Source organism: Balaenoptera physalus, assembly GCF_965194825.1.
Source record: "Balaenoptera physalus genome assembly, chromosome: X".
NCBI classification, from domain to species: Eukaryota; Metazoa; Chordata; class Mammalia; order Artiodactyla; family Balaenopteridae; genus Balaenoptera; species Balaenoptera physalus.
In genome coordinates, this window is record NC_138903.1 from 9,437,604 (window position 1) to 9,450,263 (window position 12,660).

General features: G+C 39.2%; 1 protein-coding gene across 12 annotated transcripts in view; it reads right to left on the reverse strand.

Annotated features, from left to right (window-relative positions):
• Positions 1–12,660, reverse strand: part of ARHGAP6 (Rho GTPase activating protein 6) — a 497,891-nt gene that overhangs the window by 54,013 nt on the left and 431,218 nt on the right. For all 12 annotated transcript variants that reach the window (XM_082447001.1, XM_082446997.1, XM_082447004.1 and 9 more), the window contains one exon: positions 551–622. In XM_082447001.1, the coding sequence (XP_082303127.1) occupies positions 551–622 (72 nt within the window). The remainder of the gene's footprint in view (positions 1–550; positions 623–12,660) is intronic.

Here is a 12,660-nt window from a genome sequence, read left to right on the forward strand (position 1 = left end):
TGAAAGAATGGCTAAACTATCGGTTTCCTAAATAGATACAGAAGGGGACAGTATGAAGAGAGTCAACAATTCCCAAAACACACAGGGCAAAAAAATAAGCGTGCTGTGATCTAACATTACAATGCTGAGAATGTCCCATCTTCAGTAGCCACGAGGGTGAGACCGTTTCTTTCCAGTAGTCATGGTGGGGGGATCCAAACTCTTTCTCATTCAACTAGCCCTGCCTAACTATCTGGATTTGCCAGACAGCTGGTTAGAGTTAGAGATGCTATCCATGGCTGCTCAACCCGGTTTTCCTTATGCATTGCTGATTGGCTAGCATCATAATTGGAACCATAAACTTGGCAGAAATCACATTTTGCTCAAACCAGTTGAACTCATCAGTTCAGTACAGGGCCACTCCAACAGCCTTCAATGACATTCCATCGTAGAAATCCAGTTTACATAATAGAGTTGAACCACATAAATCAATGCAATTCAAAAACCCTACCAAATTCAACCATTAGGCTCCACGGGAGATGCATTTGCTTTAGTTCATTCTGTCCTTTACCTCTGTCTTTGTTTTTCTCCTTCCCTAGTGAATCCAGTTTCTTTCTCAAAGATTTCTTTCGCTTTTGTCCATCTGTAAACATTAAAAGAATGAAAAGTTGTAAAAACAAGCATATAACTGACATTTTACATTATGAATAACTACATTTGAGCAAAAGCATGACTTCTCACTTTACTCAGAATTTGGCATTTTAAACAGAGTAATGGCCCTGAAAATACATGAAAATCCTTGACTTGGATTGCACACATAACCAGAATCTTGGTGTATGCTCTTAAATTGTGTTTCAATCATGGGAAGTACAGGAAACTTACCTCCTTCAGAAGTCATTTAGTTTTGACACTCAGATATGTTTACTTTTTCTATTACATGAGTCTCTTCCTATTCTTCATGTTCACGTAAACCAATGTTATCTCGAATAAAATCTCCATGAGAGGGGAGCCAACAATACACACGGCTTTGACATTCATGAGCTAGCAGAGTGTAACTGGATAAGGAAATGAATTCGGGGTCCATAGAACTCAAACCTAATTATTACTGCACCATTTACTCATTATGTGACTTTGGACAAGTCTCAGGGTCCTCATCTGTAAAATGGGAATTTCGCGGAGTTGTTGTGAGAATTAAATAAAACAATGCATATAAAGTGTTTAATGGGGAGCCTGACACATTCCATAAATTCAGGTCTACTTTCTTTTGCGGGGTTTCATAGTATTCCATAGTATGCCTATACCATATTAAATTAACCATCCCCCCACTGATGGACATTTGGGTTGTTTCTAATTTTTTACTAGAATAAGTAAGGCATTTATCCTCTTAGCATCTTGCACTTGCAACAAATGTACTTAACTGGTTAACTCACCAAATAATATAGATACCTCTCATATCAGTAGCCAGCTGCAAATGAATTCCTAGGATATCATCATAAAATATTGGCAGTCATCATTGCAAGAATGTGTTTTGGAATAATGCAGCTGTCAACTTAATGTGTGGGAAGTGCAAATCGGGAATCCACACTGCTACCAATCAGGAGAAATGCAGCCCATGCTGCAAGGAAACTTATGTTTAAAAGGGGGATTAAGAATTGTCTTTTTTTATAAGATATACTTAAAAGTGTAGTAAAGAAAGAGATTCAGCCAGATAAAACTTAAAGGCAAGACTCTGATATCAGGAAAAGACAGACTAAGCATTCTTCAACAGAAATGAGCGTTCCTGGGATCCTCATGGGGCTGCAGATGTTCCCAACGCCTCCTCTCTGAATTTTTGAAGGCAAAAGACATCACAACATAATCAACAGGCACACTCAATCCCTCCTTCCTTTCAAAAAGCAAAGAAATATTTTTAAAGTGATTCTCCTCCCATGAAATGGAAATAGTTCATAAGAGTCTTCACGCTTGCAGTCATGAGATTTGTATAGATGAAAATTATGTAAATCAGTTGTGATGTGGCAAAGAGCCATCAGTCTCTTTCATCATGTGTATGTTCTTATCTTCAGTGTCTAAACGATGATCTCACCATAGGGCCTTACATGGCTTGTTACATACAGACAGACATTAAACATACTAACTGCACAAAATTCTAATCTGTTCTTCAGATAGGACTGACAGGTCTTTTACTTTGTAATACTTTGTTCATCACTAGTTCATATAACCAAATATATTTGACTATAACAAGAGCATGTTTCTTTAAAAAATTCTATCATTCCTTCATTTTAATATTTAGTTGACCCAGAAGAATAACTAAACCATATATTAAAGCTTAAGTGGGGGGTGGGGAGACCATCAAGACGGTGCAGGAGTAAGAAGTGGAGATCAGCTTCCTCCCCACAAATACATCAGAAATACATATACATGTGGAACAACTCCTACAGAACACCGACTGAATGCTGGCAGAAGACCTCAGACTTCCCAAAAGGCAAGAAACTCCCCACGTACCTGGCCGTGTGGTTGACAGGGTCTTGGGGCTCCAGCCGGGTGTCAGGCCTGAGCCTCTGAGGTGGGAGAGCCGAGTTCAGGACAGGTCTCAGCCACCAGAGACCTCCCGGCTCCACATAATATCAAACGGCGAAAGCTCTCCCAGAGATCTCCATCTCAACGCTAAGACCCAGCTCCACTCAACAACCAGCAAGCTCCAGTGCTGGACACCCTATGCCAAACAACTAGTAAGACAGGAACACAACCCCACCCATTAGCAGAGAGGCTGCCTAAAATCATAATAAGGTCACAGACACCTCAAAACACACCACTGGACACGGTCCTGCCCACCAGAAACCATAAAACAGGCACCAGTCCCCTCCACCAGGAAGGCTACACAACCCACTGAACCAACCTTAGCCACTGGGGGGCAGACACCAAAAACAACGGGAACTACGAACCTGCAGCCTGTGAAAAGGAGACCCCAAACACAGTAAGTTAAGCAAAATGAGAAGACAGAGAAACACACAGCAGATGAAGGAGCAAGGTAAAAACCCACCAGACCAAACAAATGAAGAGGAAATAGGCAGTCTACCTGAAAAAGAATTCAGAGTAATGATTGTAAAAATGATCCAAAATCTTGGAAATAGAATGGAGAAAATACAAGAAACGTTTAACAAGGACCTAAAAGAACTAAAGAGCAAACAAACAATGATGAACAACACAATAAATGAAATTTAAAATTCTCTACGAGGAATCAAGAGGGAAGAGATATGGGAACATATGTATACGTATAACTGATTCACTTTGTTATAAAGCAGAAACTAACACACCATTGTAAAGCAATTATACTCCAATAAACATGTTTAAAAAAAAAAAGGAATCAACAGCAGAATAACTGAGGCAGAAGAACGGATAAGAGACCTGGAAGATAAAACAGTGGAAATAACTACCACAGAGCAGAATAAAGAAAAAAGAATGAAAAGAATTGAGGACAGAGACCTCTGGGACGAGATTAAACACACCAACATTCGAATTATAGGGGTCCCAGAAGAAGAAGAGAAAAAGAAAGGGACTGAGAAAATATTTGAAGAGATTATAGTTGAAAACTTCCCTAATATGGGAAAGGAAATAGTCAATCAAGTCCAGGAAGCGCAGAGAGTCCCACACAGGATAAATCCAAGGAGAAACACGCCAAGACACATATTAATCAAACTATCAGAAACTAAATACAAAGAAAAAATATTAAAAGCAGCAAGGGAAAAACAAAAAATAACATACAAGGGAATCCCCATAATGTTAACAGCTGATCTTTCAGCAGAAACTCTGCAAGCCAGAAGGGAGTGGCAGGACATATTTAAAGTGATGAAAGGGAAAAACCAACAACCAAGACTACTCTACACAGCAAGGATCTCATTCAGATTCGATGGAGAAATTAAAACCTTTACAGACAAGCAAAAGCTAAGAGAATTCAGCACCACCAAACCAGCTTTACAACAAATGCTAAAGGAACTTCTCTAGGCAGGAAACACAAGAGAAGGAAAAGACCTACAATAACAAACCCCAAACAATTAAGAAAATGGTAAAAGGAACATACATACCGATAACTACCTTAAATGCAAATGGATTAAATGCTCCAACCAAAAGACATAGACTGGCTGAATGGATACAAAAACAAGACCCGTATATATGCTGTCTATACAAGACCTACTTCAGACCTAGGAACACATACAGACTGAAAGTGAGGGGATGGAAAAAGATATTCCATGCAAATAGAAATCAAAAGAAAGCTGGAGTAGCAATTCTCATAACAGACAAAATAGACTTTAAAATAAAGACTATTACAAGAGACAAAGAAGGACACCACATAGTGATCAAGGGATCAATCCAAGAAGAAGATATAACAATTGTAAATATTTATGCACCCAACATAGGAGCACCTCAATACATAAGGCAAATGCTAACAGCCATAAAAGGGGAAATCGACAATAACACAATCATAGTAGGGGACTTTAACACCCCACTTTCACCAATGGACAGGTCATCCAAAATGAAAATAAATAAGCAAACACAAGCTTTAAATGATACATTAAACAAGATGAACTTAACTGATATTTATTGGACATTCCATCCCAAAACAACAGAATACACTTTCTTCTCAAGTGCTCATGGAACATTCTCCAGAATAGATCATATCTTGGGTCACAAATCAAGCCATGGTAAATTCAAGAAAATTGAAATCGTATCAAGCATCTTTTCCGACCACAAAGCTATGAGACTAGATATCAATTACAGGAAAAAATCTGTTAAAAATACAAACACATGGAAGCTAAACAATACACTACTAAATAACCAAGAGATCACTGAAGAAATCAAAGAGGAAATCAAAAAATACCTAGAAACAAATCACAATGAAAACACGACGACCCAAAACCTATGGGATGCAGCAAAAGCAGTTCTAAGAGGGAAGATTATAGCAACACAATTCTACCTCAAGAAACAAGAAACATCTCAAATAAACAACCTAACCTTGCACCTAAAGCAATTAGAGAAAGAAGAACAAAAAAACCCCAAAGTTAGCAGAAGGGAAGAAATCATAAAGATCAGATCAGAAATAAATGAAAAAGCAATGAAGGAAACAATGGCAAAGATCAATAAAACTAAAAGCTGGTTCTTTGAGAAGATAAACAAAGTTGATAAACCATTAGCCAGACTCATCAAGAAAAAAAGGGAGAAGACTCAAATCAGTAGAATTAGAAATGAAAAAGGAGAAGTAACAACTGACACTGCAGAAATACAAAGGATCATGAGGGATTACTACAAGCAACTCTATGACAATAAAATGGACAACCTGGAAGAAATGGACAAATTCTTAGAAAAGCACAACCTTCTGAGACTGAACCAGGAAGAAATAGAAAATATAAACAGACCAATCACAAGCACTGAAATTGAGACTGTGATTAAAAATCTTCTGACAAACAAAAGCCCAGGACCAGATGGCTTCACAGGCAAATTCTATCAAACATTTAGAGAAGAGCTAACACCTATCCTTCTCAAACTCTTCCAAAATATAGCAGAGGGAGGAACACTCCCAAACTCATTCTACGAGGCCATCATCACTCTGATACCAAAACCAGACAAAGATGTCACAAGAAAAGAAAACTACAGGCCAATATCACTGATGAACATAGATGCAAAAATCCTCAACAAAATACTAGCAAACAGAATCCAACAGCACATTAAAAGGATCATACACCATGATCAAGTGGGGTTTATCCCAGGAATGCAAGGATTCTTCAATATATGCAAATCAATCAATGTGATACACCATATTAACAAATTGAAGAAGGAAAACCATATGATCATCTCAATAGATGCAGGAAAAGCTTTGGACAAAATTCAATGCCCATTTATGATAAAAACCCTCCAGAAAGTAGGCACAGAGGGAACTTACCTCAACATAATAAAGGCCATATATGACGAACCCAACATCGTTCTCAATGGTGAAAAATTGAAACCATTTCCTCTAAGATCAGGAACAAGACAGGTTGCCCACTCTCACCACTGTTATTCAACATAGTTTTGGAAGTTTTAGCCACAGCAATCAGAGAAGAAAAAGAAATAAAAGGAATCCAAATCGGAAAAGAAGTAAAACTGTCACTGTTTGCAGATGACATGATACTATACATAGAAAATCCTAAAGATGCTACCAGAAAACTACTAAAGCTAATCAATGAATTTGGTAAAGTAGCAGGATACACAATTAATGCACAGAAATCTCTTGCATTCCTGTACACTAATGATGAAAAATCTGAATGAGAAATTAAGGAAACACTCCCGTTTACCACTGCAACAAAAAGAATAAAATACCTAGGAAGAAAACTACCTAAGGAGACAAAAGACCTGTATGCAGAAAGCTATAAGACACTGATGAAAGAAATTAAAGATGATACAAACAGATGGAGAGATATACCATGTTCTTGGATTGGAAGAATCAACATTGTGAAAATGACTATACTACCCAAAGCAATCTACAGATTCAATGCAATCCCTATTAAACTACCAATGGCGTTTTTCACAGAACTAGAACAAAAAATTTCACAATCTGTGTGGAAACACAAAGGACCCCGAATAGCCAAAGCAATCTTGAGAAAGAAAAACATAGCTGGAGGAATCAGCCTCCCTGACTTCAGACTATACTACAAAGCTACAGTAATCAAGGCAGTATGGTACTGGTACAAAAACAGAAACAGAGATCAATGGAACAGGAAAGAAAGCCCAGAGAGAAACCCACGCACATATGGTCACCTTATCTTTGATAAAGGAGGCAAGAATATACAGTGGAGAAAAGACAGCCTCTTCAATAAGTGGTGCTGGGAAAACTGGACAGCTTCATGAAAAGAATGAAATTAGAACACTCCCTAACACCATACACAAAAATAAACTCAAAATGGATTAAAGATCTAAATGTTAACTATAAAACTCTTAGAGAAAAACATAGGCAGAACACTATGACATAAATCACAGCAAGATCCTTTTTGACCCATCTCCTAGAGAAATGGAAATAAAAACAAAAATAGACAAATGGGACCTAATGAAACTTAAAAGTGTTTGCACAGCAAAGGAAACCATAAACAAGATGAAAAAGACAACTCTCAGAATAGGAGAAAATATTTGCAAATGAAGCACCTGACAAAGGATTAATCTCCAAAATTTACAAGCAGCTCATGCAGCTCAATATCAAAAAACCAAATAACCCAATCCCAAAATGGGCAGAAGACCTAAATAGACATTTCTCCAAAGAAGATACGCAGATTGCCCACAAACACATGAAATGATGCTCAACATCACTCATCATTAGAGAAATGCAAATCAAAACTACAATGAGGCATCACTTCACACCAGTCAGAATGGCCACCATCAAAATATCTACAAACAATAAATGCTGGAGAGGGTGTGGAGAAAAGGAAACCCTCTTGTACTGTTGGTGGGAATGTAAATTGATACAACCACTATGGAGGTTCCTTAGAAAACTAAAAATAGAATTACCATATGACTCAGCATTCCCACTACTGAGAATATATACCTTGAGAAAACCAGAATCAAAAAGACACATGCACCCCAGTGTTCATTGCAGCACTATTTACAATAGTCAGGACATGGAAGCAACCTAAGTGTCCATCGACAGATGAAGGGATAAAGAAGATGTGGCACATATATACAATGGAATATTTCTCAGCCATAAAAAGAAACGAAACTGAGTTATTTGTAGTGAGGTGGATGGACCTAGAGTCTGTCATACAGGGTGAAGTAAGTCAGAAAGAGAAAAACAAATACCGTATGCTAACACATATATATGGAATCTAAAAAAAAAAAAAAAAGGTCATGAAGAACCCAGGGGCAGGACAGGGATAAAGATGCAGACGTAGATAATGGAGTTGAGGACACAGGGAGGGGGAAGGGTAAGCTGGGACAAAGTGAGAGAGTGGCATGTACTTATATATACTACCAAATGTCAAATAGATAGCTAGTGGGAAGCAGCCGCATAGCACAGGGAGATCAGCTCGGTGCTTTGTGACCACCTAGAACGGTGGGATAGGGAGGGTGGGAGGGAGACGCAAGAGGGAGGAGATATGGGGATATATGTATATGTAGAGCTGATTCACTTTGCTATACAGCAGAAATTAACACACCATTATAAAGCAATTATACTCCAATAAAGATGTTAAAAAATTTTTTTTAATTAAAAAATAAAAACTGGAAAGAAAAATAAAAGGTTAAGGGATTTATTTTTTTATTTTTTTATTTTTTTAAATTTATTTATTTATTTATTTATTTTTGGCTGTGTTGGGTCTTCGTTTCTGTGCGAGGGCTTTCTCTAGTTGTGGCGAGCGGGGGCCACTTCTTCATCGCGGTGCGCGGGCCTCTCACTGTCGCGGCCTCTCTTGTTGCGGAGCACAGGCTGCAGACGCGCAGGCTCAGTAGTTGTGGCTCACGGGCCCAGCCGCTCCGCGGCATGTGGGATCTTCCCAGGCCAGGGCTCAAACCCGTGTCCCCTGCATTGGCAGGCAGATTCTTAACCGCTGTGCCACCAGGGAAGCCCCAAGGGATTTATTTTTCATAACCAGTGGACAGATCCTAAATTTCAAACAAGTTGTCAAAGAACCAGAATACATATAGGCTAGGAGACATTTTCTTTTAAGATACAGTAGAACAATTTTTTAAAACTTTTTTTTTAACTAGAGGACGTATGATATATGTAGATGTGTATAAATATAAATGTACAGTGTAAGTATTAATGAGGAAGTCAGCTCTCACATAACCAACAGCCAAGTTCAGATGTAGACTACAGCTAGTACCCGAGGAGCCCTCTGCATGCCTCCCTTCCTGTCACCCCTGGTAATCTCTGGACTGACTTTTGCAGTATCAATTATCTGCTTTCCTTTATAGTTTTACCATCTATATATGCATTTATAAAGAATATAATTCTGTTTTTATCACTTTCAAATTCATAGAGATGGAATCATACTGTAGGTATTCTTTCTTGCCTCATTTAGTTCATTCATTAACACTTCCTAAAATACACCCTGTTGAGGCAGGTAGCTGTAGGTGATTGCTATTCAGTGTTTTCTTGAATGAATGTACCACAGTTAATTTTCCCACTGAACCGTTGATGGAAATTTGAGTTGTTTCTAGCTTGGGACTATTAGGAACAATGTTTTTGCTCATGTCTTCCTACGTACAAAAATCCCTGTGAGACAGCGGTTCTTAAAGTGTGGTTCCAGCACTAGTAGCATAAGTACTACTTGGGAGCTTGTTGGAGGTGGGGATTCTGTGGTCCCACCCCAGACATACTGAATCAGGAACTCTGGGGTTGGGGCCCACTGAGCCCTCCAGGGGATTCTGGTTCACACTGAAGTCTGAGAACCACTGTTCTAGGATATATATGTAGAAGCTGCACATCCAGGCCAGTGTGTACGTAATCCTAGGCTTTTAGGAGGTAACAATGAACTGTTTTCCAAGTAGTTTTCCTAATTTATATTCCCACCAGTATGAGAGTTTCCATAGTTCCACAAGGATACTATGTATTTCAAACTCCAAAACTCTAAACAATATCTTGAAGCCTCCTTATAGGAAAAATATGATCTTTGTGAATATTGGTCTATCATAAAAAATGCTTAGCTATTTACAACAAATATTATACTTTTCACTTAATTAGACAGAGGTGAAAGTTATTAATAGGCAACTAGACAAAATGATGGATGATGGTGCAATAATGTGTAAGGAGGCATTGCTTTAGCCATTTTCTCATTTAAAATCCTCAGAAAAAAAAAAAGAAAATAAATAAAATAAAATCCTCAGGAAAAATGACCAGAGCTGTGCAATAAAACTGCTCACTCCTCTTCTCCCCTGTGATCGATCAGTGGTTTGTTGATTGAGTCTCCAGTTTTTGAAGAATGTCTTTTGTTTCCATAGAGCATAGAGAACCTGCTCAAGAGACTGCCGTATTACGTGCTTGCAACCACACAGAATAGTTTATGTTCAACCAGTTCCTCGGATGCCAGTAAGTGAGTTAAGGGCCATTCCATCTTTTAAAGAAATTCAAGCTTCCTAACTATCCACACTGCACAGCAATGTTTTTATAATGCAAATAGTGATGAGTGTATGCTTGCTAACTGCTCTCAGAGTGGGCACTGTCTTGCGGACTACAGAGACCTGTAGAGAAAACTGGGGTCGCACGTCCTGATTAAAGGCATCTTGGAACAAGCCCTTGAGGATTGCCCTCCACGTGCCTGCGGGAGACCACATCCTAGATGGGAAAGCCCACAGACATACACGACACAATAGCAGACGGCAAGACAGCAAGCCTTCCGCATCCGAGTGACCACAAAGCAAAGGAATCATCGTTATGGAGTCTGGTTAATCTGGCCGTCTTGGGGGAGGCCAGTACCAAACAGGGTCTCCAGGAGGGCTGACAACAAGAAAACATGAGCTTGCTTCTCTAGGACAAGGCTTTTCGCAGCCTCACTCGCTGTCAGCTAGTGTTCCAGTTTAAGGCTTGTTGGTTTCTCTAGCTAGACGAGAAGCTCTCTGAGGGTAGCACCATGTCTCCTAGGCTTTTGTCTCCCTCCAAGTAAAGAGCACAGGGCAAGGCACGCCATGAGGAACTGTCAGCACTGTCCATGGCCAGAAGTCAAATGGAGGTTTTGGGTTGGTTCCAAAGAGAACCCAGGACCACTGAAGTACACAACTCCCAATTTTAATCAGATCAGATCAGATTCAGAGAATACAGGTAATACATTAAACAGTATGTTCCATATTAAGTTGATTCTAGAGATAATACTGATAAAAAATATTGTCCAAAGAAAGACTTGTTTTTGGTGATAGATGGAAGAGTAAGGGTTACTTTTGGGGCATGGCTCTTGCCTGCAAGGGGGCAAGAAGAAGCCTCCTGGAATACTGGGAATGCCCCTATCTTGATCTGGTTGTCGGGTACATGGTCCATGCATATTAAAAACCCATTGAGTTGTACGTGTGGACATTCATATTTATGTACATTACTATATATATGTTATTCCTCAATAAAAATAACAAAAGACTTTGTCATTTTTACAGAATGGCACCAACATAAAAATTGCATTAACTGAATGGGGCTGAAAACTCAGCAAGAAAGTCCTGCAAAAGAAAGTTCTCCCATGTCTAACTTTTCTAAATATCTGAATGCCCATGATCTCATCCAGCTACCACAACTTCCCTGTGACACAGGCATACAGGAACAATGAAGAGCTAGTGTTTTTTGAGTATGTATCAATACTAGAAGCTTGGTATCTAAGACCTTATTGCATCCTCAGAGCAGCTCTACAAAGCCCACCCTATTATATTTTGCTACTTTATAGATGAGGTTAGGAGAGGTTAAGTAACTTGTCCAAGGGCAGAAGTTGGTAAGTGGTAAATTTAGAACTTGCATCCAGGACTAGCCAACATCCAGCTGGTGCTCTTAACCTCTACCTGTGCTGTAGGGAGGAAAATGTGGTGTCTACTTGAGGGAAGTGACATTAAAGACCACATATAGGGACCAACATGCCCAAGGTAATACAGAGTTAGAGAGGAAAGAGAAACGAACAATATTGAGCTCTAAATGTTCACCAGGATTCGCATGAGTCATTTTTGCATATATGATATTATCTAATACACATCAACATACAATCCACTGAGGTAGCCTTTTGATTTATTCATTTTACAGTTGAGAAAATTAAAATCAGAGAACTAAAGCAAATTGTCCCCAAAGCACAGGACTGGTAGGTGGTAGAGCTGGAATTCAAACCCAAATTGCGGCTCTTTCCAAAAAGCTTGGCTCTGTCTTGAGGTGGGTAGCTAGGAGGAGAACCCAGATACCTGTGATGAGAAGCTGAAAATCCTTTGCTTAAGGTCACTTTGCCTCTGCATCACGAGAGATGGTTCTGGAGGTGTTTGCAAAACAGTGGATGCTCATTCGTAAGGGTCATTTAGACTCTTCCCTCCCAGCCTGGGCGATGAACAAGAATATGCTAAGCCTCGTTCCTTAGTGAAGCAGTCACAGAGAATGGGTGTAGACAGCTGAAATTCACAGGTGCACTTGGATATGGGACGGGGCATCAACATTTAAGCCCCTTTAAATCCCTTCACTTGCAGAGTTCCACAAAGATCACATTACTGGAAAGGAGAAGAAATTGCCTGCGCTGAGACCCGAAATGAAGTCAAAGAGAACTTACTAAGTGCAACTCTGGGGACAAAACCCTCTTCTCATGCTGCCATAGAGCTAGTCCAGTGTGTGTGACATGACCATATCCAGCCCCCCACTATTCAGGTGGTGTTTAGCCCACACAGTGACTGACTGATTGATTGATTTAACTGAAGTATAGTTGATTTACAATGTTGTGTTAGTTTCAAGTGTACAGCAAAGTGATTCAGTTATACGTATATATGTGTGTGTGTATGTATATATGTATAAATATATTCTTTTTCAGATTCTTTTCCCTTATAGGTTACTATAAAATACTGAGTATAGTTCCTTGTGCTATTCAGTAGGACCTTGTTGATTATTTTATATATAGTAGTGTGTGTATGTTAATCCCGAACTCCTAATTTACCTCTCCCCCACCACCCCCATTTCCCCTTTGGTAACCATAAGTTTGTTTTCTATGTTTGTGGATCTATTTC